The sequence below is a fragment of the Myiozetetes cayanensis genome, unplaced genomic scaffold (genome assembly GCF_022539395.1).
Source record: "Myiozetetes cayanensis isolate MyiCay16 unplaced genomic scaffold, myiCay2020 scf4, whole genome shotgun sequence".
Taxonomy (NCBI): Eukaryota; Metazoa; Chordata; class Aves; order Passeriformes; family Tyrannidae; genus Myiozetetes; species Myiozetetes cayanensis.
Window position 1 is genome coordinate 63419794 of NW_026087631.1, and position 27596 is coordinate 63447389.

The 27596-nt window shown below is 47.5% G+C and overlaps 1 protein-coding gene across 6 annotated transcripts in view; it reads right to left on the reverse strand.

The window, feature by feature from the left end:
• The window catches only part of RUSC2 (RUN and SH3 domain containing 2), a 59556-nt gene that overhangs the window by 14715 nt on the left and 17245 nt on the right, over positions 1-27596 (reverse strand). For 3 of the 6 annotated variants that reach the window (XM_050329569.1, XM_050329573.1, XM_050329571.1), the window contains 2 exons: positions 20436-20542; positions 427-2505 (listed from right to left, as the gene is read on the reverse strand). In XM_050329569.1, the coding sequence (XP_050185526.1) occupies positions 427-2398 (1972 nt within the window). In that variant the 5' untranslated portion in view covers positions 2399-2505; positions 20436-20542. Of the gene's footprint in view, positions 1-426; positions 2506-20435; positions 20687-22349; positions 22608-27596 lie in introns of those variants that run through there. The other 3 variants (XM_050329570.1, XM_050329572.1, XM_050329568.1) reach the window with 3 other exon arrangements.

The following is a 27596-nucleotide window of genomic DNA, read 5'->3' on the forward strand; positions in this document are numbered from 1 at the left end:
AGAAAGGCAAAGTCCATCTGCTGTGAACATGACTTTACTGAGCATCTTCACATCTCTGTCTTAAGAGCTAAGGGCAGGTGGTTCTCATGGGTAAGCGCACTGAATACCTGGAAGGGAGACAACCCTTCAAGCTACACAGACTCAAAGTACTAATGTCATGTCCTCCCTTACACGATATGAAAGGTTTGAACAAAACCTCAAGAGGCTTTAGTAATACAAGGACAACACATTTGCATTGATATGAGTCTGAAATAAGCACAGCAAGGCTTTGCCCCAGGGAAAAAGACCAGGAACCAGGTAGATCAGGAACCAAACTGCAAAGGCACTGGTCTCCTATCACCATGCAGGTTCCCCTGCAGATCCCCTCATTTCCCAAAGAGCTGCCTTTCTTTTTACTTCTCCATTCTGCCTAGTTTGGCTCCTTACCGTCTGCTCGGGCTCTAACATCTTTTTGTCCGTGGCCACCGGCAGAGCCACCCGAGAAGCTGGCATCTGCCTCCGTCAGCAGGGAGAGAGAGGCTTGCTCACCTGCCCCATGCCCACTGGGGACCTTCTCACTGGAGACTGAGTCCTTGGTGGAACACAAAGCCTGGCTGTCCCCAAAAGCGTGGTTCAAACAGAGGCCCTCGCAGCTCCGGTTCAGGCCATGGATGAAGGGCATGGGTGGAAGACTCTGGCTCCGCCGAGCTCTTTCTTCAAGGAAGGTTGGGCAATCCCGCTGAGTCTCAGGTATAGGAGAGAACTCCAAGGAGGAATCACCGCTAGACCGGAGCGGTGGGGAAGTGCCATTCTTCTTCCGTCCTTTAGCCAGCTCAGCGAAAGATGTCACTCTCTTTGGAGGAGAACTCTGGATGGGTATTGCTGGACTTTCACTCAGCTTGACCGGACAGCTCACCATGCGCTCCAAGGAGCCCAGCCTGCTGCTGGGACTCCTGTCCAGGTTCTGATCGTAGCTCCTGGAGCGCTGCCGGCTTGTGTTGAGGTTCGGTGGTGACACATTGACATAGACCTGACCCTCAATCGTGTTCTGGGTGGATTCTCCCTTTGCCTCCTCTTCACTGCACTCCGCATTGCCTTCCTCTTGTCTCAGGTCGGGCCTTCTAAACAGGTAGTATTCTGTGGGTTGGGCTGGGCTACCCTTGGTCTGGTCTTCTGAGCAGCTAGTTATGGAAGATCCTGCAGGGCTAGGGGATGACTGGGAAGACAAGTCACATGTGACTAACTTGTAGTAATTCTGAGTAGCCACAACGAGCCGCGCTTGGCTCTGGAAGCAGGCAGTGAGGTCGGAGCTCTCTGAAGTGCAAGGCTCACAGTGGAGGTGGTAGGAGTTGCAGTTAGCATCAAGGACAGGTGAGGAGGAGTGCTGACACCCACACACCTTCCCCGAACTCTCTGGGTGATGCGACTCGCAGGACATCTTGGATTCTGTGGGCGATGAATGCAAATCCAGGTAAAAAGCTCCTGTGTCTGAGTGGCTGCAGAAGGAAGAGTCACAGGACAGGTTGGCTGAATTCAGGTTTGATTGAGATTGGCCATTCATTTTGTTGTAGAGAGCACTGAAGTTCACCAGCACGCCATCGGAGCTGTTGCAGGAAGAGTCACTGATGTAGCCCATCTGTTGGTCAATCACTTCAGACTGACTTGATGAACTGTAGCACCGACAGTGCTGGATTTCCGAGCTGGAACAGCTGCACGTCCGGCTGTGCAGGGCATCCTGATTCCTCAGGGATTCACCTGTGTTCTGGTTCCACTCATGGTCACCACCATCGAAGGAGAAGCTGGAGGAGCTGCCACGGTGGCAGCTGCATTCGTCCAGCTCCATGCGTTCTGAGGCCTGGTGGCACCTGTTTGCATTGTTCCTCTTCTGGATGTCATCACTGCTGATTTTGTCCTCTTGCCCATCCACCACACCGGACCGGCTGGCCATGTTCCAGGATTTCACAATGTGGTTGGAGTCATGGAGGTGGAAAGGGGGCAGGGCCAGCTCCTGCAGATTGAAGGGAGGTTTGCCATCGACAAGTGAGTTGTGAAGGTGGAAAGATTTTTGACCCAAGTCATCCCCAAAAATGCTGAGATCTTCACCCTCACTCAGCAGGAAAGGGTTGTGTCGCTTACTGACACCAGGAACAATGAGATCCCTTGCTTTTCCTTCTTTGTTGTCTGAGGCCTCTGCTGAGGTTTCAGAGGTCTGGAGAAAACTGCTGTATACCAAGGAGTCAGTCTGTGAAAGGTCTCTGTCTGGAAGGGCAGAGGTCCGTGTAATGCTGAGCTCTGGTTGGCAGAAGGGGTTGGTCCTTTTGCTCACGGAGCAGCACTGTCTATCAGGGACCTGGCAATGCACCAGAGGAATGTGATGGACAATCAGCGTCTCACCAGTCAGTTTGGGTGGACTATCCATGGTGAGGAATGCTCTTCAGGGCATCAGTGAAGCTGGTACCACCCATGAACAGGTAAGGCTGCACATGAGAGGCAGGGAGGACACTTCTCATGAGGAAATTCAGACACCTAGAGAGAGACAAAATCACAAAGGAAGTCACCTCTCGGGAAAGGCAGTGACTATTTAAAGCAACCTTGGTTTGACTGAAGATTTCATGTGTTGACAAGGATCAAAAAGACAAGTCCTTGTAAGCACAAGTACCTGAGGATGAGGTCCTTCCTCAGGAAAACAAAGCATCACAATGTAAGACAAACACGTCACCCTCTCTGGAGGCTCCTGAGACGACACTTGTGATTCCACCTGACCCCTCTCAAAGTTATCTGAAGTGAGTAACTGATTTCAGTCAAGTGGCCAAAGGGCTACACAGGCTTTGGGCCAAACAAAGGCCTCACTGCAGATGGCACTGTGTGCTCACAGGAAAACAGCACAGGATCTGAAATGAACCACTGCACTTTGGTGAAAGCAGTCTATCTTCTCTCACTGAATTAAACATCTTTTTCTCCTTTTAGGTACCTTGAACTTTCCTTCAAGAACCAAATACAGAACTGCTCTGAAATGTCTTGCAACATTTGAGACACACAAGTCCCGGCAGGGACAGGAAAGCAGGATCAGACTGGAACAGGAAAGCAGCAACAGCCATTCCTCTCCAAAATCCGTATGGCCCCATGAGGTCCTGACCCTTTTAATGGTGCCAGGGGAGTATGCCAAGTATGCAACTACTTATGTACACAAAGGCCTCTTCAGTGAAAAGGAGTAGATGACTTCAGTGGGGCCATGGGGAGCCACTGCTGATGGTAAATAGGTCCCATACAGCACACTGGCTTCTGCTCACCTTTTGCTGATGGTTAAGCCTCAGCTCAAACTGGTTCCTCCTGTGCTCTGAGATGACTGTTTCACAGCTCTCTGCTACATTATCTGTGTATTTACCTGCTTATCATATTACCTGCTGCACTTCACAACAGTACAACCGCCACAGTCCCAGGAGTCATACAGACAGGGCACTAAGAGCACCAATCCCTCTGTGTTCAATAAATATCAGGTTCTCTTAAAGCCAGAGGAATAACAGAATGGTTGGGGTGAAGGGACCTTAAAGATCATCTCATTCCATGGCCAGGGACACGCTTCTCTAGACCAGGTTGCTCAATGCCCCATCCAACTTGGCCTTGAACACTTCTGGGGATGGGGCGTCAACAAATCCTCTGGATAACTTGTTCCAGTGCCTCATCACCCTCACAGTAAAGAATTTCTTCCCAATATCTAACCTGAACCCGCCTTTCAGTTTAAAGCCTTTTCCCCTTGTTCTATCACTACCTGCTCATGTCAAAAGTCCCTCTTCATCCTTCTTGCAGACGTTCACCAGCATCTCACATGGAAGCAGAGAGGATATATTAATTTCTCCTTCCCCACCTAACCTGGAGGTGCAGCCTGCAAGTGCTTCCAGAACAGACTTGCCTTTCCTTCTATACATCAGAGAATCCAGCACAGTCAAGTGCACGGGAGGACTAAAGCAGCAAGGAGAGGAAGAAACCACAAAAGACATCAGTGATCCAGGATGATCCTGAGAGATTAAAAAATGACCTAGTGCTCTCACAGGTCCACCATTTGTTCTGAAAACCTTGGCCCAAACACCCTAGGTTAGCAATACACATCTCCTACCTCATCCAGGCATCCTCAGTGTTCACTGCACCCTGAAAACTGCATCCTGTGAGCCTGCTCTGGACTCCAGGACCTCAGGTCTGCTGACCTTCAGACTCCAGAAAGTGGCATTCATGTGGCCCTTGCTTACCTTACCCCTTAGCTTTTGTGACTGTGGAGTGATAATGGATTTGGAGCAGAGCTGCAAAGGCACATGGGAGCCCACGAGGGAAACTGAGAAATGTGGGATAAGTGAAGTCAGAACAAGAGCGTAAGCAATAAGACAGCTACACAAAAACATCAGGAACTTCAGTTCTTTCAGCTTCAAGGTGTAAGAATAGCAATTATAAGATGATAAAAAGATGATCAAAAGAAGTACTTTCCTCCCACACATAGTAGTGCTTCTCACAGACACAGGATGATGCTGTCAGGAAATAAAAATACAAAGATGGAAACAGAGCTAGTGTTTACAGCAAACACCCAATAATGCAAAATTCAATACTAACACCAGTGTCAGAGAACAGACAGGCCTTCTGGTAGATACTCCCAGAGACTTACAGGGTAGGGATACTCACCTACATGTCTGCTTCTGCTGGGATGTTTCATCCAGGATTAGGCTCCAAAGGACCTACTTGGAGTACATCCAACTGGACTATTTACTGTGCGACCCTAAACTCTCCCTTACCTACAGACTCCCTAAAACCCATATCAGCCTTTACACCCCTTTTAGTGACTCCTCCGTCTTACAAGCCTTTGGCTCCTTTCCCACAGCCACTGCCACAGAGCCTGAAAGGAATGAGTCTGTACTCAGCCTGGATCCTGGGGGGGAGACTCTTTACATCAAGGATTCCCAAGATCCCGCTGTGGGTGACAGTAGCTCCTGACCCTGAGCCTAGCACACACATGCACACGTGCTGAAAGTGGTGTGTGGGTGGGGCAGTGATCATGCCCCCTTTTGGACCCTGTGCACCACTGATGGCGCAACAGGAGCTCTGAGCTTATCGGAATTTATTTTTATTTAACTCAGCAGAAGTTTATCCTGTCTTCTCGCCCCTGCCTGCCCCCACCTCCCAAGTATTTTGGGAAAAAAGCCGGTCCCCCAGTGCTAATCTACTCACACGGGCCATCCCTGCCCTTGTTACTGCCCTTGTAGCTGACTGTAATGCTCAGATCAGATCTCTCCGTAAGGCTTTGCTGTATTTCCAGTGCTGCCACAATGAATCCATCTGACAAGCATTGTTTTGAGGATACAGACCACGATGGCAGCACACTTCACTGCTGAAGCACCGTGTCTCCACTGCCTCTGGAAAATGGCTGCTTGGAGCCGGCTCCCAGCACCAGCACCCATCTGCTGACAAGCCCTGCCGAGCAGCACACCATTCACGTCAGTGCACAAGCTGCTGTGGGAGGACGAGGCTTGCACAGACACACTCTGACATTTGACAGCAAAATGTCAGAGCTGACACGCAGCCATTTCCCAGCTGTCTCTCCTGTGCTCTGGCTGCAACACGCGGCTCTGCCCAGCATTTTGGTTTCGGCGGCAGCACAGGCTCCTCGGGAGGACTGTGATTCCCGGGCTGCCACAGACGCTGCAGCAGACAGATGCCCATCCTGCCTGCACCCACAGCCTGCCCCCAGCAAGGCTCTGAGGTCCAGGCATCACAGGTGGCGTGCAGACAGCTCCTGCCAGGAGACATTCTGATGGCTTCTCCAGGGAGAGGCATGATGCCCTAGATACTCCTTCTCTCTCCCTTGCAACACCTCTCCTCCCTTCCTCTTGACTTAGGGATGCAGGAAGGTTGGCAACAGCACTGCCAGCACAAGGATTATTCATTTCCCAACACCAGACCATCCTCCCTGGCCCTGCCACTGCTTGACTCTCCCTCTCATATTCTGGAATATAGTAGAATGATCCTTCCTCTTCCTATTCTGGGCCTGCTAGGCTGGGATTGACATTGGGAAATAAAATGCAGCAGGCAGACTAGTTTCAGATTCTGCTTGCTTTGTTCAGCTCTTTGTAAAACCCTCACTCCCCTTTGCAACAGGAAATTTCCAGATGTGGATAGGCAGTCCATACCCGAACGCTTTTGGCCAGATCAGTTCAGTTCATTCTTCTTATCATTTACAGCACAAGCCCACGGTGTGCTGAATCTTGCTCAATGCTCAGTGCTACACATACAACAGCAAACACAGCATCCAGCATCGATCCCTGCCTGGAAAAGCATGTCATGGCAGTGCAAGGCAGGGAGGCATGCAGGGAGCACCGCAAGCCGAGATCTGTCAGTACAACAGCCATTTTATTCTCCAGCAGCAAAATTCTTGCCTTCTCCATACTGACACCATCTGCTGCAACACGGGAGATATGGGCTCTTTACTCAGTGAGCTCTTTCTTGAGGTGCTTAAGGGGTTACCCGGAGAAGATGAGGGCCTCACATTTCATTACCTGTGGGTGTTTCATTCCAGTCCAGCCAGTACAGAGCAGGAAGGAATGGCTTTTTGTGAGACACCTTTGTCTGGTGTGGAACTGCTCGGGAATTATTTGTAGCCCCATGTATATAAATGCACAAAACAAAAACTCCTTAGCTACAGCAAAGCTCCAGGTGAAGAGCAGGTGAGTGCTGAGCAACAAAGGATGGTTCAGCACTGATCTGAGAGCTGCCTACCAAGTCATGTCTGTGCTTTAGAGAGGAGGCAGCATGCTGCAGGGAACAGGAAGAGCATGAAGAATTCTTCAGGCTCTGCACTTCATGCCTTTTAAGTCCTTGCTGAGCACTACAGAGAGGCCCTCAAATCCCTCTTCTGTCATACCCTAAAGACTGTGCTAATTTAAAGATGGTCGGTGCAGTTTTATGGCTTCTGGACACAGACTCCTGCCTCTGCAACACTACTGAGAAGATGCAGAGGCCTCCAGAGCTGTCTCTGAAGTGGTTCCATTAGAGGGGGTTGGTGTAAGCACCAGCCTTGTCTCCCAGGGGCTGATGAATTAGGTGTGGTGGTACACATCTTCAGAAACCCTACTACCTCTTATGGCTCCAACCACGATTTTGGAGTTCTACTGCCAAATGCTTAACATTCCTCTCTGCTCAATGCTCTCTGCTGCAGGGTGATGGGGTTCAACACAGAGGGACACAGCCTTCCTCATAAAATGTAATGTAATATTGGAGGAGGCATGCAGAGATACAAGAAATAAATGTGATTTAAATGTAAAAAGACTGCACATAGAGCACAAAGGACGAAGAGGCAGGAGAAAGATCATCAGAACTGTCAGCTGGAGGCAATGCTGGCTTCTTGGAGGATTGCTTTTCTGAACAGATTACTGTTTCTACAAAACTAGTGACTTCATCTATGAAATTGAATGTCCAAAGGAAATCTTTAACTGTGAGGGTTCTTGCTGCCTCTTTCTGCATGGCTGTGGTTTCACTGTCATCAGCATCTTACTCAGATGCACTAAGATTCATCGTGTCACTCGAGGGTGAAAGACAGAAAAACAGGGTTAAAAGCTGTGCATTCAGTTTCATAGAAGAAGCAGAAAAAAATCCTATTGTATTGGAGCTGCTTGTTCTGAGAGCTGCTCCATGTGAATCCCTGACTCCTACAGCACATTTGCATTAACGCGCCTGAAGAAACCACACAGCCCCACAAAACAAACACCAGCAGAAATGCTGCAAAAAGCAACAGTTTGTGTGATCTTGCAGACACGGGCACAATACAGACATGTCCCCTTTGCTCCACGAGGAGCGAGACATTCAGTTTACTCCCTGTATGTCTAACTCCAGGTAAAAGAGCCAGGAGATTAATCCAAACTGAAAGCCACCCTTCAGACAGTGTGGGGTGATCTCAGGTACAGTACTCACTGTACCCAGCACCAGTACTGCAGTTTGTCCTTGCACCAGCTCTGCCACTCCAAAAGCTGCCACAAAGTACTGAATGGTTTTGAAGAAAATCTTATCAAGGAAATTTCAGGAAAATGGAGGCCATTCAGGGAGCACCACTGAAGAAGAGGATGGGGTGAGTGGCAAAGGATGAGTGGCCTGGTGATGGGTCTGAACCATGAGGGTGAGCAAGCAGAGGGTGGAGCTGAGGAAGCCTGTAAATTCTTGTAGGGTGGTACTAGTTAGTGGTATTTGTTTGGACATCTGTTTATTTCTTGCCAGCTAACACATCATCTGTCAAATTCACACCTTCATTAAACTCTTATTAAATCATCCAGTGTGTTTAATGAAAGAAAAGGTGCAAAAGGAAATACTAGTTCTTTGACTCATTCTAAACCTCCAGCTCTTCTTCCCTGCCTCGGGAAACAGGGAGCATAGTGAGGGTGGTCTGCGTGGTCCCAGAGTGAACACTGCAGAACTTGATGTTTAAAGGGGGCTGCGGTAACATAGAAACACTAAATTTCTGCCTCATCTCAGGCTGGTTCTTTTGATGGTGCTGAGCAGTGATTCCTAAAAGGACAGCTTCCCTTTTCCCTCCACAAAGAGGTGCTGCCTTGGCCAGGGCTTTTTCCAGTGGTTTCCAGGACAGTCTGACTAAGCCCATGATTAATGTATCATTACATCTCAGAACCATATAGGATTATGATGTATTCCGAATGGAAACTGCAGCACGTGACAGTCAGTCACAGCCCCTGAGCTCCTGACAGCAAGGACCTGCACAGGTCAGGGATGAGGGACTCACCAGCAGAGATGAAAATAAGCAATAGATGTAGTTTGTGTATTCCTGACAACACAACTTGACATGAGGCAGGTACTGCCTCCCAGTCAGAGGAAAAGATGGCCCAGCTGCTCTGTGCATTTAGAGTTACACAAGACACCAGAAATAGCTCAAGCAGTAGATCTATACCAGCTATCACAGGAGCCAGGACAGTGACCGAACCAGTTTCTCCCATTTCTGTGCTCCCTTGCTCCGTGACTCATCATCTGGCATGTGGCAGTGGGTAAGAGCCATTTACAGGGCATGACTCACAGCATCCACTGAGGTGATCTGGGATGGAACCTGCTCCTCCTCCTGCCCCTCAGCCACTCAGTCCCAGCCCCCACCACATATGCTCCTAATTACTTTATGCAAATCCGCAGAGAAGAAAAAGGCTCTGATGTCTCTAGCTGTTCATATCACACAGAACTTGCTGCTGAATTAAAGTGCAGACACAGTAAATCCTTTCTTATCACAGACACTCTAGTAGAAGCAGCAGCAGGAGGAGGGACTATGCTTGTACAGCACCTTTCTGCCTGAGCACTCTGAAAGCTTACTGAAGATCTTACAAGAGCAGAAATCACACCATTCCATTTTGAAAAATGGATCTGCCTGGGTGCTGAGCCTGGCTGTTGCAGGGTCACCAGAGCAATCAAGAAACCATGCAGAAAGAAAAAATTCCTATAAGCCTATGAAATTGCTGGGCACATCCTCAAAATTTGAGGATCTCAAGATTAACTCTTCCCTAGCTGCACATCTTCGGCCAGGGCTTAGTGATCCTGGCCTGGTGGCTGGTTTCCCTGTCCAGGGCAAGGGAGTTGGAACTACACGATCTCTGAGATCCCTTTCAACCCAAGCCATTGTATGATTCTGTGAATTGTGGCAAAGCAGGACTGTCAGCTGGCTACCTCATGAACAGGTTCCTTTTGCAGACCTGCCCAACTGAGGAGCCTAGGAACCAGCAACTGCAGCTGAATGGTGACAAAACCACAGCCAGAAGCTGTGGGTGAACCTGAGTCAAAGCCAGAAGAAGTGTGGACTGAAGGTTTTCCCACCAACTTCTATACCTGGGATCCATGAGCAAAAAACACTCCACCACAACAGCCACAGGATGCAGGGAATGGAGCGTTTGAGGGAGTCAGGCATCAAACTCAACTCAGCTTCAGTACCTGCAGGCAGACAGGATGGCAAAACTGCCCCACAAGTCTGTCATGGATTTCACATGCAAAGGTGAAAGAGCAGCTGTTCTTGCTCAGGTCTGAGCTGCAAGGGTGAAGGCTCCTGAGATGACATCAAGAGATGAAGAGGGTACAGATGCTTCATATAGATGGAAATATTCTTAATAGCACTGGGGACTTCAGGACTTGCTAGAGATCCACAGCATCCCTATAATTACTATACTCTGGAAAGACCTTTAAAAGAGAGGTCACAAATCTCTTCCACTGGATTTTCTTCCCTAACATTTACTGGAATCTGGCTTCAAGAAACTTAGTGTTGCCCAGACCATGGCAAAGGAGATGACCCGCTTATCCAAAGCTTATGGAAGGACAATTTCAGAAGCAAGTTTAATATGCACAAAACAAAGCACGAGGACAGCTCTACCTCAAGTAGTCCTAGATCCCTTACCACCTCCACAAGTTGGGGAAAAGAGATGAGCTAAGTCCTAAAATGGACGAAGATGGTTTGCCTTCACAGGGAATAGGATCTCGCTATAGAAGAGGTCAGCGCATTCGTACAGGCTCCAGCCACTCCACGGCGGCATATCCTCCCTATTGCTTCTTCTCCCAGAGACTAAAACTGGCATTGCATTTCTGTCCAGACCATGTGCTGCAAGGAACCAGAGCTGCAAAACAATCCTGAACCCTCCCTGCAAGGCAAAAGCATCAGTGACCACTTGAGAAAGCCTGACAAATAAGGAACTCGGTCTTAAGATAATTCAGTTAAAGAGGCTGCAAAATGATGCTTATTGCCTGTTCAGCCCAGAGCACCACATATGTAGGAATCACTCACTGTCAAGTGAAAACCAAACACTTCTGGGATGGCAGATTACAGATGTACATCCTCATGCAGGAACATAGCAAAAGCACAACAGGCAGCAAAGGTGGCTATGGGAGAGTGAAATAAAAACACAACCAGGCCAAGTTCTTGAAATAAAAGTATACCCCTCAGGCCACTATAAATAAAGCAGCTAGAGATGCCAAAAAGCTCCAGCAGGATTATTTTCAGCCTGAACACAGCAGTGGTGCAATGGTGTGCTACCACACCCCAGTGAATAGGAGAAGCAATGAAGGTATGGCATTACCTAGGAGTGATGGACATCAGTTCTGCCAGGCAGCCAGAATGCCTGCATCTGCAGAGCTGTACTAAATGATGCAATCCTACACAGAATGTAATACACACTGCGTGCAAACAAATCAGGAGCTCTGAAATCAGGCACAAACAGAACACATCCCAGCAGCAGCCTGGTTTTACTAGATGTTCCTCTTCACAGTGCTCATCTAAATGGTTTTTTAATCAGCAGCTGTGTCCAACAGCTGACTCCTGCTAAGACTGCGGGAGACTTTAACTCTTTGTAACCTAAGGTTGTTCTACCAAGACCAGAAGCAATACCTGGATACACAGGAAGACATCTTCTGTGTCTCCACTGCAGAAAGCAATTCAATGGTCTGGAGGATCACAACTCCCTGATTTGGGAATGATAGCACTGTAGAAAGCAAAAAGGCTGAGTATCAGCCCAATAAAGGCAGCATCTGATGAGATCAATGCATGAAATTTATCCTGCCTTCTGAAGGACATCAGGACCACATACAGTTATATATTAGTACATAAATATATGTAATAATAACACTGATACCCAACTGCTTTTAGACCACAGGCTTGAAGGAAGCTGGAGGAAAAGATCCTTTAGCACACAGATTTGAAAATGGAAATTGCCTGGTTACTGTTAAGACTGTGCATTTCTTCATCTTTTTTTGGCCAAGTCCCTGAACAAACAGGTCCTCTGCAATCTTGTCTGGATATCACTTCAGCAGAGTTCCACGTGGATAAAAAAAAAAAAGGAAGAATGATTCCCAGGAAGATGAGACAAGAAGCTCCTGATGTGGGGAAAAAAATCCTTGGACCATAGTCAGACTGCCCAATAACAAGCAGTCTCCTTCATATGGGAATTGTTTACATTGCAAAGAAGGACACTACACAGTCAAAGCGTCCTCCTGATGTGTGGGTGTGCTTGTATGTTTGCATGGCTGGTGGCAAGGCAGAACTCAAGAGGATCTGGATGAAACCCCAGCATCAGTTTATGTAACAGAATATTTTCCATGCAACAGAACTAACAAAAGGCAAGCCAGAATCTTAATAAAATACTTATGAATCAAAACAGACTCTCCTAATGATTACACATACTTCTCTTCTTAGATGGAAATGTATCCCTTGTAGGGGCCGGCAACCAGACCAAACTCTGTTTGTAAAGTTCTATTCAGGACAGTTTATTTTAGGATATCACTCCACAAGACAGCTCATGTGCTAATTAGACTTGGAATGACTGGGTTCAACAGAGCATTAAGGGTCTAACTAAATCTGATAACCCTGGATTAACTAAGGTCTTCTGCTGAGGATGATGGGCTGCAGAGTATGCACAGACTTATTCACAGGGGAAAAAAAAGGAGGGTAAATAGGGATGATCCTTGACTCTGTACTGGAAGAGTAGTCACAGTTCCAAGAGACCAACCAACTCTGCTGAAGGGATGACCAGGTTGGATGGGGCTTTGAGCAACCTGGTCTACTGGAAGGTATTCATGTCCATGTCCATATCCATGTCCATGGCAGGGGGACTGGAACTTAAAGGTCCTTTACATCCCAAGTCATCCTACGTTTCTATGAGCAGTCTGCTTTTAATCACTTCAAGGGTGTTTGAGAGGACTGAGGAGACACCTTCAGATTGCAGGCTTCCAGACCTTCACAGCTAGGAAACGCTCACATTTTGACATCTTCTTTCTTGAAGCTATTCTATCCTTTCAGTACCAGAAATATCAGAAAAAACAAGTAGCCAAAACAAGTGGTGAAGAACCATTTGCCTTTCCTAAGGCCTTGCACTGAGATGGGCCTCAACAAAACTTCAAGGTTTTAAAACTCTGCAACTTCTGAATATGTACTATAAATACACCAGGAAGTCTAATTCACAAAAATGCCAAGACATTTGGGAATACTGCTGGGCTTTGAAGTTTGAAAGCAAGATTCATGGACTAATTAATCACAGTACGTGAAAATTATTCATATTACCAGTTTCAAATAATCTTCCTTAATTTCCTTGAGTAATTCCATGTTACAATCAGGGCACCTCATAAATCGTTACTGTTTTTCTCTAGATCGTTCATTGCTTCATACCACAAACCCTACAGTTTCCCATTTATCTCAAGTAACTCCCATTCCTTCAGTCTCTCCTCTTATGAGAGTTTTCGAGGTCCTTGTGCAGTTTCCTGGGCAGTTCCTCAACTCTCTCCAACTACTCATTCATGCTTCACTGCACACAGTTTTCCAACTGACAGTGGGATGGGCCCTGCTTTCTATACCAACATTAGAAACCTCTGTACCATGATCTCCCATTCCTTTTGTTATGTACCTTAATGTCCATACGCACATCCTCATGCTCAGGTAAAGTCCCTTATGACCAAGGCGACAGCCAGTTACTTTTTGCATTTTAAGGACATCAGTTTAATGACCTGGAATCAATTTAATCAGTTTGATGATTTGGAACCTGACAAAGTATACTTTTATGACTATCTTCTCTTGCATAACTTAGTTTCAAGCTACAAAAATTCAACATTTACAACAAGACTAGCCTAGAACAAACCAGGGTATTTTATAATGTATCCATTCTCTGAGGAAAACAGCTTCTTTACCCTGTCTATGTAGTGTGGTTTTGGGGGGTTTGCTCTCTTAAGTTGCACAAATTCTTGGTGTAGCTTTGTGGGAGAAGTTTTCCATGTCCCCATGCAACTTCTCTTTGAGGTCCCCCAAGAGACAAGAGGGTCCTCAAAGTCTTACTAAGGTCTGGGCTGAAGGATATATTACCATGGTGAATCTTCCTCATTAAATCAGTGAGGTCTGGTGGCTTGCACCCTTGAAAGAAGATTCCCCTTTCATTCTGATGGGCAGGCCAAGAGGTTATTGTGGTTCTTCTTTTCAACCTCAATTTCTGTCAAGGGGAATGCAGACAACAAGGCATGGGATCAAAGTGGTTTGGCTGTCGAACGTGCTCTGGTACAGAGGGGAGTCATTCCCCAGTGCCTCTGCGACAAACTCATTGTTTCAGTTTGGGGTGTTTCTCTACCCTGAGGTACCAAATCTTGTCAGCAGCACAAAGCCTGGGAGAGGTCAGAGTTACAGACATGGAAATATTCTGTGGGGTCTCTGAAGCTTGTGCAAAGTCACCAAGAGCATAGATAACAGAAACCTCAATGGATCAGCACTGACTCTCAACAAGCTATAAAGCATGAACTGAATGGTGTGTGGCTGGAGCACTGCCACCTTTGTGCATTAGCCACCCTCATGCCATTGCTTGTCAGTGCCAGGACATCCCTGTTTTCTTGCAGTTTCTCCTCTCCTCCTCTTATCTATTGTGCCACGGACTGGCTAGCCCTACTGCGGAGGATGTCTGTGGTCCCCCTGTGCTCCACACTGCCTCACCTTTCCTCTGACCCTCAAAAACAGCCACTCTGAGAGGCACATGGGAATAAACAGGCTGTTAGGCTTCCTGTAATAAGCAGTCGCCACCTTCAGAGTGCTTTATAAGTACAGTAATTATAAATAGCAAGCGCCTGAGGAAATGAAAATGAGGCATATGACACGGAGCTGAAGGCAGGAGGAGACATCTGGGTAGGAATGATGCTCTCCTCAACACCATTTCAAGCACTGTGACCTGCAGCTGGAGGACAAGTCTCAGCACTAGGTTAAGTCAGATGCCACGGACTGCAGGCAAGTGAGAACAGGGTGTTGTTAGTAGAAAATGGGGAAGTGCAGATGCATGTGGAAATGCTCTTGGTGATTTTCCGAAGGGTCAAGCTACAATCAAATGTTCTTGCTACAATCACTGCTCATGATAAGCCACATTTCGGCAAGAAACCCCTTATAAGCCACTCTAACAACTAACATACTAGCAAGTGGGGAAGGAGAGGTCAACCCGAGTAAGCCAAAGCCCAGGGCAGACGTATCACTCCAGAATCCAACCATTAGAATGAAATAGGCAAAACCAAGGAAGATACACTCTGTGGGCCAATGGGATCTTGGGATATGAATCATTTATTCCTCCCACAAATGGATCTTCTCACATGCGGGCTTATCATTCTGCCACTTGAGTTACTGGACTGGGTGGGACTACGGGGAAAAATCCTGTGTCAGCAGACACTGTAATGAACCTCACCACTAAAAAGAGAAAATTGCACCAGCTCAATGATCCAGACAGGTTATTATCCCTGCTTAGAAGGACATCTGTGAATACAGCTATGCTATCTGAGCTGACACAGAAGACGCAAGACACTGGAGCCTGAGGCACACATCCCTGCTCTTCATCATGGGAACCCCAGGGATGAACCAAAAGAAAGCAGCCTGCTAAACAATTCAGGTGAGTTGGTCCTATAGGCAAAAGTAACCATGCATCTTGTCCTGCACCAATGCAGGCAGAGCAGAATAGAGAAGATCTGCCCACTGAAAGCGTTTAGGTCATGTTCTTCCAGAAGCAATGGCAGCTGGTGTGAGTTTATAAGGAATAAGGTGCAGTACTGGAGTTAACAGATGAGATTAGCAGAACTGCTTAGGGAGCAAGGACTCTAGTCTGAGGTAATAGTGCATCTGAGGCAAATTATCAGGTGAAAACCTCCTGTGTATTTGCCAAGGTCTTTCATACAGGCTCTAATTTAGTATTTCATTTTTTCCCTGTAACTCACAGAGCAGAGAAACCCCTCCTGCCAGAAGGAACTGCTAGATCTCAGCACTCTGAGATATCTGCGCTGCTGTCCCCCAAAAGCACAGCAACAGGGCAGTGACATTTTGTGCAGGAGCAAAGAGAGGCAGTTTGGCAGTGGAGCCAACAATCAGCAGCCCTGCTGATATCACTCAAATATTTATTATTTGACTCACAGGTACTGCCAGCCCCACACCTTCAGCACTGCACAAAGACCAGCACACGATCTCTCTCCCAAGAGTCCGATCTCAGAGGCTGAGCCTGAGCCAGGAGCTGCCATCACCTACATTATGGCCACTCACCCACACTACCCTCTGCCTTCCGCCTCCCTCCCTTTTACAGCAGCTAACGACCGCAGTGGGTTTTGTTTGGGTTTTTTCCCCTCCTTATTTGCTGATACAGCCACCAGAAGACTTGCCCAGTAAAATATATTTGAATGTGTCTGATGTATAGAAAAAAAACATTGTCTACATGACCCTGAGGCTGCAACACAACTGTGCTGGGGGAGGAAGAGCTTGCGGACAAGCCTGCTTTTATGCTCATCTTAACAGGTATGTCCCTCCTTTGACCCACTTCTTTCAGAAAATGAATAATAAAATCATTTTCATCAAGAGAGAAAACGAGCAGAATCAGGGACCAGAGGTATTTTGACGGCCTATTTCTTTCTCTTTGGAGAGTAACCAACTTTCAGATGAGTGTGAGGGCACGCAGGGAACCTGCTCAGCAGATAACACAGCAAATCCCTGCTAAGGCTCGTTACCAACACAGCTGTCATTGATCACTGCTGTGGATTTCACCCCTTGCCAGCCAAGCTCCCTCAGCTTCCTCGAACCTTATTTTGGCAGCCTTTTGGATAGCTCTGGAACGGGGTGGGCTTCTGTCTCTTTTGGACTTATGGACTGAAGACCCAGAACCACTTGATCCACATCAGAAGTCTTCCCATGAAGAAGCTCAGGTAGAAGACAAGTGAGGTTTCCCACTACCAGTCAGATTTCAATGGTTTCCACACGAATGGGGACAAAATCTTGTTGAATACCGTCCTGTAATTCCATAGCTGACAGGGAGGTACCTCTACCTTTGATCCTCTGCCTCTCACCACCTGCACAGGTCTCCACATCTCCTACTTTGAATTTGATTTTCTTGGGTTCAATCATCAGAACTGTGCCTACTGAGATAAGTTTTCACACAGCACCCAAGACAGAGAAGTGGCTTTGGATTGAGTATCTCAGGCTGACCCAGTTTATATTAAACAGAATGGTAAAAACCAAACAGATCTGTAATGAAACCTTTTTAATTTTTAAAGAGCAGATCTCTGGTGTGTCAGGGAAAACAATTATAATGCCAACAAGAACAAAGAGCTTGGAGAAGTACTGCAGAAAAGACTTTGAATGTACCTCATAAGAAAAAAAAAAATCTGGATTCACCAAGAAAAGCTGAGGAGATTAGAAGAAAAAGGCTCCTGACCAAAGATGAATGAGTAATCACACCCAGAAAGATATTAGAGGTAAGTAAAACAGCATCTCTGGTGCTGTTTTGGCATGAAGAAGAATATTCAAGCTGCAGCAATGACAGGTTAGATAATACAGGTTAAAGAAGGTGCAGAAAAAGGAAATGAACTTTTGAGTGGAAACAATTCAAGAAGATGAATGCACTCAAGTCAGAAGGACAAGATATTCTTGATCCCAGAACAATGAAAGAATACTTGCATGATCACAGCTGGCAACAGGGCTTTTGATAAAAATACCATTAGAAAAGAGGAAGGATGTGAAACCATGTGGCTGCAAAATATTAAAGATGAAGTCTGTAGCTGTTCTGCAAGGGCAAGGAAAGTGACCCATGTTAGATTTATCAACCTACCTCTAGTATTACATAAGGCTTTCCAAAACCACTGGAAAATAAAAGTAAGACTGGGAAATATATTAAAAACACGGCAGAGCAAAACAAGGGGTTACCAAAGGCAGACTACTGTGTGGTTATCATACCAGAGTGAGATCTCAACCAGACTCAAAAGTAACATGAGACTGGGAGAAAATGAAGGTGTCTGGGACACAGAATTTGTTCTTCGTTTACTTGCACAGCCTCAGACACCTGAGAGGTGGTAATGGAGCCATGGGCAGACCATTCCTGAGTTCATGGCATGCTCTCCTGGGCCACCTGCACTTTCTGCAATGCAGGTCTGTTGTATCCAGCTGCACCTTATCTCCATTATCTGCATCGATGCAGTGAGGGAGACACACAGCAGCAACTGTATGTCCTTCCCGTGAATCATTTCAGTCAGTTCCAGTCAGAAGCTCCTGGCCACCTTTTAAGCATCTCAAGGCAGAGATTATCTGTGCACTCTCACTGCTTAACAGATGTTCTTGTAAGAGTGGTACCTACTGGAGAAGCACAGCCTGTATGTCCTGGGGAGCACTCCCACCCCACACAGTGAAGGAAGCTGTATCAGCTTCTTTTTTATTCCTTTAGGCAAGCGTTGTACACACAAAACTACACATAATTTTTCTTCCACATGCTGATACAAGTGTGTGTGTCCCACATACATACATTCTGTTGCACATTCTGTCCTTCAGACCATGGTGTACCACACACACAGTTGTGCTGTTCTTACCCACCACCAATCCCCCACAGGAGCCTGATCTGCAGCAGCATCACAAACCCAGTCTGGTGCACACCTACAGGAGATATCCCACTCTCTGCTCCAATGAGCCTGAAAGGAACAGAGACCTGGAGACAGAGGGATTTCCCAAGTCCAAGAGCAAAACAGGTGCTTCCAGGATACTGTTGCCAACTGCACTTCTCTCTGCAATTCTGCTGGAAGCCCTCTCCTTCCCACCTGACTCCCTGCACTGAAATTCTGGATTTATCTTCATCGCCAGGTATAAAGGCCATGGAGCCTTGCCACTGCATAGGGATGGAGAGAGAGCAACCAACTGAGAACCTGCAGCAGCAAAATGGTTCCTCTGGAGAAATACTGCAGAAGAGGCTGTGCTGAGGAGAACCCCCACCTCCACAAACCCCTCGGGGCTGCACACAGCACTAACCGTCTCAGGGAACACACTGAGAGGCTGGAGAATGACAACAGAAACAACACATTTACATTCCCTGACAGTCACAACCCTGGATTTCCCCTCTGTACGCTGTACCACCCGTCTCTGACCCAGAACCCCAGCTCTGCAGTGCCCCTGTCACCTGCCTCTGCTCTTCACAGCTCCTCTATAGCTCTGCCAAGCATCTACCATTTTATCTACATTTTTCCTACCATGCTGTTGCTCCTGATAGGCCTAAAAATGCTTTATCTGAATTACTGTTGGGTAACTGGCAAATGGGAGAAAGGTTTTCTGAACAGGTAAGACCTGCCAAGCAGGTGGTATAAAATAAAAGGCTGTAAGTGTTAGGAGGTAAGAAAGCAGATTTCTGTTTCCCTTGTACTCCATGCACCTTTGTGACACCCATCAATTCACACCTTGTATGACATGTTCCTCCACCGCCGCTGCTAACGTGGCTCCCATTCACTCCACATTCCCCCCAAACACCTGCAATTGCAACCCTACATGCTCAGCATCTCCCATAACACAGAAAGACTGAATCTGCTGTTTGATTATCCCCTGTTGTTATGACATTCCTGTTTGCACATTCCTCTACGGCCACGTCACTTTAGCACACGCACCGAAATCTCATTCTTTTATGCCTTCCCTTTATTGTTCTCACTGTCATCCCGAACACTGCCTCTCCAGCATCTATATCCATATCCCACATACATCCTCCTCTTTGTTCAAGCCATTCTCCCATATGCAGAGGCAATTTGATGGAAGGATTTGTGCAGAGGGTGGGGGAGGGAAGAAGAAGAAGGCGGGGAGGGAAAAGAGGGATTTGGCTATAACAAGACCATGTAATTAAGCTTTAGTAACTGGTACCCAGCCTGAACCCCTCATTTCAGTAATTAAAAGCAGTAATTCCTCCATTGCTAGATAACCTTTCTCATCTGATCTGTGAAAAGAGGCAGGGAGAAAGCATCCATTTACACAGCCAGCACAGACACACCCTGGCAACACAAAGGACTCTAGCCAGCACACAGCTCCCATGTCTCTTAGCAGAAGAGCAGGGTTTTACATGTCATAATATTTTATCCTCCTGCCTTTTCAACATACCATTTACCAGTATTTAGGGGGAAAAAAGAAGGAAAAAAGACAAGGAAAAGAAAAACCTGAAAAACCACACTGACAGCAACCCCTCCGTCTGAGCCCTTTGTCTCTGGCTTTTCATGGAAGCGCTGTCTGTCAAAACAGCTTTTGAGATGCACAGCAGCATCACCACCAGGGATGCACGGAGAGCATGGTAGCTGGCAGGACCACAACAATCCGTGTGGGCTCGGCTGTCATGGCAGGCACAATGGAGAGCTGTGCAGCGGCACTGCCGGGGCGAAGCACGGCTCGCCTCTGCACGACCAGCCCTGGACATGACAACTGCTATTTCACAGCCACAATGGACAAACGCACATTCTGCGCAGCAGCCCCAGCCTCCCCGCTCGCTCACACCCATTATAATCACAGCAGCTCCAAAGCAACGCAGCCTCCAAAGAGACAAATCAGCCCTAAAATCCTTAATCAGGTAGCTGGCATCCCCTTTCAAAAACCAACCAGCCACAGTGCAAGAGAACGACCGACCTGAAAACCAACAGCACAACTAACGCCCACCCCGATCATTTCTCCACCTCACCTTTCTGCAGATCCTTCGTTCCCCGGCTCCTGTCAGTGAACACACTCTGCTCTGGCACCGCCGAGCACTCTGATTCCAGAAGGCTCCGTGCTCTCCTCACCAGGATGCTGTGGGAAACACAGAGTCAATTTTTTTTTTTTTAATTTTTTTTTTTCCTTCACAGCTGCATCCCTGGCAATGCAGAGGGTCTGCGCAATCACATCTCCAACGCTCCTGCTGCTGCTGCTGTGACGTGTCTGCGTGTGAAGGAACAAGCATGCCCACAGCACCGCCGCTCCAGCTCGCAGTCAGTCCCTGTGGAACCTCAGACAAGGCAGGCGATAGGAGGGAGCAGAAAAGGAGAGGAGGGGAGGTGAGTCGAGCTGGATGATGGAGGATTGATTCTTACTGGGAAATCAGGAAGGCAGCATGAGGAGAAATAAAAAGACCATAAAATAGAGCTGCATATGCAGCTGCCATAAAACAGAGCTGCAGCATCTTATTCTGTGATGAGCTGGTATTTTGTATAACGTGTGCTTGCAAGCTGTCTGACCTCTTACCCTGGCTTTGTACAGGAAAGCAAAAGGGACTGGAGTGTTATGTTCCTACCATTGAAAATGGCAGCTAGAACCCCTGGAAATAAAATGGCAGTCCGCAAAGTAATGCACAGGAGGAGGAGGAGGATGGGAAGACTGCAAGAAGCTTCTTGAAGCTTCTTTAAATTCCTGTAGTGCCTCATCCTAAAGAGCTTCATTAACAGTACCTACACAGCATCCCTGAAATGCAGCCACATCCGGAGCAAGATGCAACAACCAGCACTTCCCCCAGTGCCGAAAGCACCTGACAGGGGGAGGATGTCTGCAGTCCCTGCTCTCACAGGGGATCTAAAATCAAGATCCCACTAACTATTAGCTACAGTCTGCAATTAAAGTGCTAATCATGACCTGGGCTAAATCCCAGCATCTCTGCAAAGCAATCCACCACAAACCTCCCTCCCCGAAACAGGGGATCACCACCTGCAAAGCCTGGGCTCTCTTGCTATCCTGGAGCTACTTGAAAGGATTTTTCCATTACCCTTTTCACCAGAGGCAGCTGGTGAAAAGGGGAAATGGAACCTGCTCCATAGGCAGAGCAGTGCAGGTCCTGACAGGGCACAGGTAGCTTTGGCAAAGGATATACGTGGCTACTTTTGGTGTTTCCAGTTAGGGCATGACCACTCACCCCAGAAACTGAGCTGTACTTCAGGCTGTGCCAGGGGAGGCATCCTAGCACTGAAGCACCATCCATCTTGGAAGGACCACTCACATTATTGCCCTTTCCCATCCAGCCCCGTGCCTACAGCCCTGCGCTGAGCCAAGCAGAGCTCAGAGATTGGAAAATCCACATTGGAAAAAGCAATCCCTATGAGCCCAAACCAAACCCCATCTCCTAAACTGAGTCTGCGTGGGAAGTGAGCAGGTAAGTCAGAGAAGAGGTAAAAATGTCACATGGATACAAAGTTAGGAGAAATTAAGAACTGCCACATGGCTGAGAACTTTTTGCTTTAGGCCCTGATGCACCCAAAACAGGAACCAAGTAACACAAATACAACAGCCCAGACAACATAACACTTTTCAGAAGCTTCTGCCTCTGGAGAGGTCAACATAAACACCTATGCCAGTAAAATGTTAAGAGTTATTACTGGAAGTGGCTGCCAATTGTCTCAGATGCCAGAACACTAGAAACTTTTAAAATCTCTCTTCAGGTAACATTCAAATCAGATTTCTGACTGAAAACCCACCAGGGGCTCCAGAGGTAAGAGTTTAGGGCTTCCCCTCCAGGGGGAGAGAGACCCCTCCACCAAGAAAACAGAAAGAGCCTTGGGCTGGCTGTGGGCTGTGCAACCTGTTTGCAATGCACTGGAGCCAGAATCGCAGATGCAGCTCTGCTACTCACCTCCAAAACATGGGCAACGATCCCTCAACCAGTTTCGGAGCTCAGGCTTCACAGGTCCTTCCCAAGAGGCCGATGTATCTGCCCCATTGGGGGTACTCCAAGCTCCCCAGAACACTGCCTGCCTCTCCTGGAATGCTGGGCACCCACACCACCACCTGGTCCTGTTCAAGCAGCAGGGACAAGCCCCGGGGAGGATGCAGGAGGGAGGGACATACCTCTAAGCCTGGCCATTACAGCCAGCAGAAAGCTAGTCCTGGCAGGCTCTGCTCCAACGGAGCTGCAGTAAATGAGACTATTTACTGTGCCCCCATTAGCGTGCGGCTCCAGGACCCCCGTATGGCCAGCCCCATTGTACTGTCAGCGCTAATTAAGGCAGGCTCAAGCAGACATCTCCGGCCCCTTCAGCTGGGACAGTCGGGGAGCAGCAGCGAGGAAGGAGACAGAGAGTTTCAGCTGTGGAGCTCTGTGCAGAACAAGGAGCATTTGTTACCCAGGAGACTCGTTCCCACAGCAGAGAGGAGAATGGAAACTATTTCAGTGCCCTCCCCAGTCCTCCACAAGCATTGCCAATGCTGACGCCAGGAGGTATAAATGCTGGCAGGCTGAGTGCTTGCCTGCCTCCCTGTCCCTGCCACAGGACCCTGGCATTAACCAGTTCACTGACAGCAATGCCTGCCTTGTGTAGCAGACACATACACACCAGAGCACATGGGAGTCAGGGGGATGTTTTGTCAAAAATCAGAGAGAGCAATGCAGCAGACAAGAGGCTCTCTGACAAACACTCCTATTCAGGTATCTGTTCCCAACAGGAACATCTGTATCCTCCTCCCCAAAACATGTTAAGTGTGTTTCCCAAGTCCCAAACTCACATGGCCTCACCCCTCTGCAGCACACATCCCTTTGACGCATCTCCCTCCACAATCTGCCTCCCTCAGCAACAGCAGTAAGAACTGATGGACTGTCCTAAAGCTTTGCAGGTAGCAGGAGATCTCAGAAACTAATGAGGAAGAACAAAGCTCTTTCTTTGGGACTGTCTTCCAGGAGATGACTTCTCTTTGATCACGGAGATGAGTCAGTGCGAGAAGGGGAGCGTGGCTGACTCCACAGTCTCACGCAAGGAGGGAGCAGGGATAATGCAGCCTGGTGACTGTGCCAGCACAGTATTCCTTGAACAAGGAAGGGGAGGTAGATGGAGGTGTCAGGACATCTCTGCTGCAACAGTAATGAGGGTCCTCATCCGGCTGAAACTGGGCAGGCAGGGATAGTGCTTCCCACAGACACCAGCACTCTGGGGTATAGCTTGGAGAGAAAAAATTCCTTATCAAGCAATCTCATTATCCACAAGCATCCCAGATATCAGGCAGAATTTTTGCCATCTCACCTCCTAACCCCTTGCTCCAGGGTTGTTAGAACTGAATGCACAACACAATTGTCCAACTGTGCGTTCCAGTAAGGCAGAATATCCTACCCCGTCCTGGGCTGCAGCAAAACTCACCCCTTTGCAGGAGCCCCAGGTGCTGCACTTACACTGGACATGAGCTCTGTGTGTACCTGGAGCACCTGCTGACAACAACTAGGACACAAAAAGACCAACTATGTGGAAAAAAAGCCCAACACATTTGTGTCTTGGTCTCAGGCTTCTTCCTTTATATACCATGCAGGAATTGGCTGCTAAGGTCAGCACATGCCCACATTCAAGATGGTAGAACCCTTTCCACTTTTGCTGCAATTGTGCAACTAGATCATCCACCAGCTGCCCCAGCCTCCCACCTATTTGCTGCAAAGCTGCTCCAGCAATACCTGAACTTGCAACAGCTCAGTCCCAGATTCCAGCCGGCTGCTTGGGCTGTAGCTCAGGTGACACCCTGTTTGGTGTCAGGTCTTTAATCACCCCTCACCATGAGGTGTGGGGCACCCTCACAGCTGCTGCCTCCAGCTCAGCACTATAGCCCAGCAAAGGGAGCTGCCTGACACCTCCTCTGACAGGATGGGTATTTTGACCAAGCCCTCATTACCTTCAGTGCATCCACTCCTCTCCAGCAAACAGAAAGTGGTACAAGTTACAGCAAGCTCTCCTCCACAGCAGGTAACCTCTGCATTGCCACCTGCAGGTGCAATAACAGGAATATGCCTAGGGTATAGATTCTGGCCTATCATGACCCCGCTTTCAGCATGGCCATGGGGACATCTTCACTCTTTCCCATATGCAGGACTACTCACGAGCAAGGTGAAAGCAGCTCAGTGCCTTCCCACCTTGCTCACTCATTGCTCATGGCAGAAATCTAAATTCCCAAGATGTGGCAAACCCCATCCCTCACTACTGAGGCTGTTTTGGAAATGTCAGAGAGACAGATGTTGGTCAGAGTTGAACTAAGAGCACGGGGGACCAGAGTACGGAAGCCAACAGGAAAGCAGGAGATGATGAAACTTTATAATAAATTCCTCATGAAGGAAAATGAAAACAACTCCCCGTTCCTGCAAACTCCGTGCTTCAAGGTCAAACAATATCTCTCCAACACAGAGAGATCAATACAGGCTGATTGTTATCGGCATGTGCTTGACGTTTTTTCTATTCAGTGGGAACAAATATAGGGGCCTTTGGACAAGGGGTCAAAAATCTAAGCAGATTGATAAAAGCACATTAGCACAGTGGAAATGCCGGCCCTCAGCCCTCCCATTTCCCCAGGGGGATCACTAACTGAGCCCCACTGAGCCTGCCTTCCAAGGGGATCCCAGGACAGAGGCACAGGAGTCTCTGGGGTTATGCTGGTCACAAACACATTCACAGAATTAGGATTCACCAGCCCCTCATCACGACCCTGTGTCCCAGTGATTCCTGCCCGCTGCCCAGAACAGCGGCACTGATTTCTTCAAGGTTAGCAACCCAGGGCAGAAGTCACACCTTCAAATGAGAAAATGGCTTCCAAAGAGGAAGTTGTTGCTGTTTTTTTAAAAAAAACTTAGGTATTTCTTGTTTCTTGCTGTCTTCTAACAGAATTAATTCCCCAAATTCATGCCTCTGATGTTTAAGAACATTCTCTGAGTTTCCAGCTTATCTTTATCCATGCACAGCTCACCCCTATCCACTCGTGTTCCAAAAATAAGCTTTAACGTCAGCATTTATCCAGTCCATATTTAAAGTTACATCATCTGAGTTCTCTAATCATTTCACATTAGGTAGGCTCTCCACTTCTTTGATCATACCCACATTCCTTCTCTGGACCAGAGTTTGCACACAGCCTTCAGCAAGTGACTGGAAATCTGCACAGTCTTCCAGGCAAGGTCTCCCATGCCTTAATATGCTAAAACTTCCCCATCTCCACTACCAGTGTTTTGTCCAACGTGTCACACTGGCTGACACTTATCTTTTCCATGGCTGCACCACGCTAGTCACTTGCAGTTATCCTGCACATCACTTTAAGCCCTTGAGTCTCTTCCCTCATCGTTCCCACTTTCCCCAGTGAGCTCCCAGACCGGGCTGAACTTTCTGCGCATTTCTCATGCACACAGCCATGCAACTCGTAACCATCCAGCTCCCATTTGTTTTGGTCCTTAAGGACACCCAAGCCTCTCCCGCTGAATAACACTGAACTGCCTCTGATGACGCTTCCCAGCTTTGTGTCTTTAGGAAACATCACTAGTGAAGTCTGACTTTACAATGCTCAGAGCATAATTCGATGTATTGAATAACTTCCATTTGAAGGCTAATCTCCACTAACAACTTCCCTTCAGACCAGTAGTTCCTCTTTCAACTTTCCTGTTATCTTCCTCCACTCTGCTTACTGCTTCTTAGTTCTCAAAGGGTACTATGTATGGAAGAAATACACATAGATCCAAGGGTAGGTAGGAGAAGCACTTGAGAGATTCATTTCAGGTTACCAAACAGATAAAATATTAGCAAATCCCCTGAAAAAAAAAGAATTAGGATAATATGATGCGTGCTTGTCTTGCTCCCCCTCCTTGCTCTACACCTGCAACCATTTCTAGAAAAATCACACTGGGCAAGGTCATCACAGTCACTACCTGGATTTTCAACTTCCAGTACTGAGATGAAATCCTTCTCATTGCTGGCAACTGATGCTTCACTGACCAGGAACAGAGGCCCTCACAAGCTCCACAAAAAGTCATAACTACTCGACAGGGCTAGTGCTGGCACAGATCCCCACAGGGCTGGGCTGAGTTCCACCACCTCTACACTACTGAGATATCTATGGGAAAACCAAATCCTGTCCAGAACCAGTTGTCTGTCTCCAGTCTCTTCCAGCCCCAGATTCCAGTATGTTTATAGTCTATTTCACGGAAAAGCGCTGCTATCAACATTTTAGATACAGGAGACTGGGGCAACACAGAGATGTAAATCACTCGAAATTCTGTGGGAAAGGGAGAAATGATCCCACAACCCAACTCTCAGTGCACATCTTTTACTCCTGATATTTAGTACTGCCCAAGCAAGAGCACAAAGAAATAGCTGAATGTTTCTAGGCAGAGGAAAACGAGGACATGAACAGCAGAGCAGCTCCTGAATCATGTCTGAAGGCTCAGCTTCAATCTGGTAAGCCAAGCTCTTAAAGCGGTACAGAAAATCTTGAATTAAGGCAACGCCTAGACATAATTGACCCAGCCTGAGGTTTCAGAGTGTTTTAAGTAGCTCTAAGAGTAACCCAGTTTCTTCAAGCACTCAGATATTGATGCTACACTGAGTGAGAATATAAACTCTCACCAGACAAAGCCTTAGCAAAAGAAGCAGGGAGGGTATTGTTAAAAAGTAAAATATATATGTCTTTTAAGCAGCCACGGTAACAGTGGATATTAAGGTGTTACTGACTTCACTTGTATTAGTTTTCAAAATGGGACAAATGCGGCCCCTGCAGCACAATTTACCTAAATGAGTGGTTTCACCATAATTTATAGGTCCCCACTGCCATGAGGAAAGCCTTAAGTTGCCACATTTCATACCATATTGGAGCTGCTGCATTCACCGGTTTGTATTCTGACCTCAAATAAGAATTATGTACTTCCAACTAAGAGCCGAAAAGCTGCAGGGCTGAGCTGAATCCGCAGCCCTGAAATGGTTCACTGTGTACACTGCTTGAGGGAAGTGACTGCTTACAGTTCCCAAGATGTGCACCAAAGTGACATTCCCTTCCCATTCCAGGGGCATAGCCAGGGTGACTCAAAGTCAGGGTGACTGCACGGCACACAAGGCTCAGCTCACAGGGACTGCAATGGAAGGGATGTAGCAAGGAA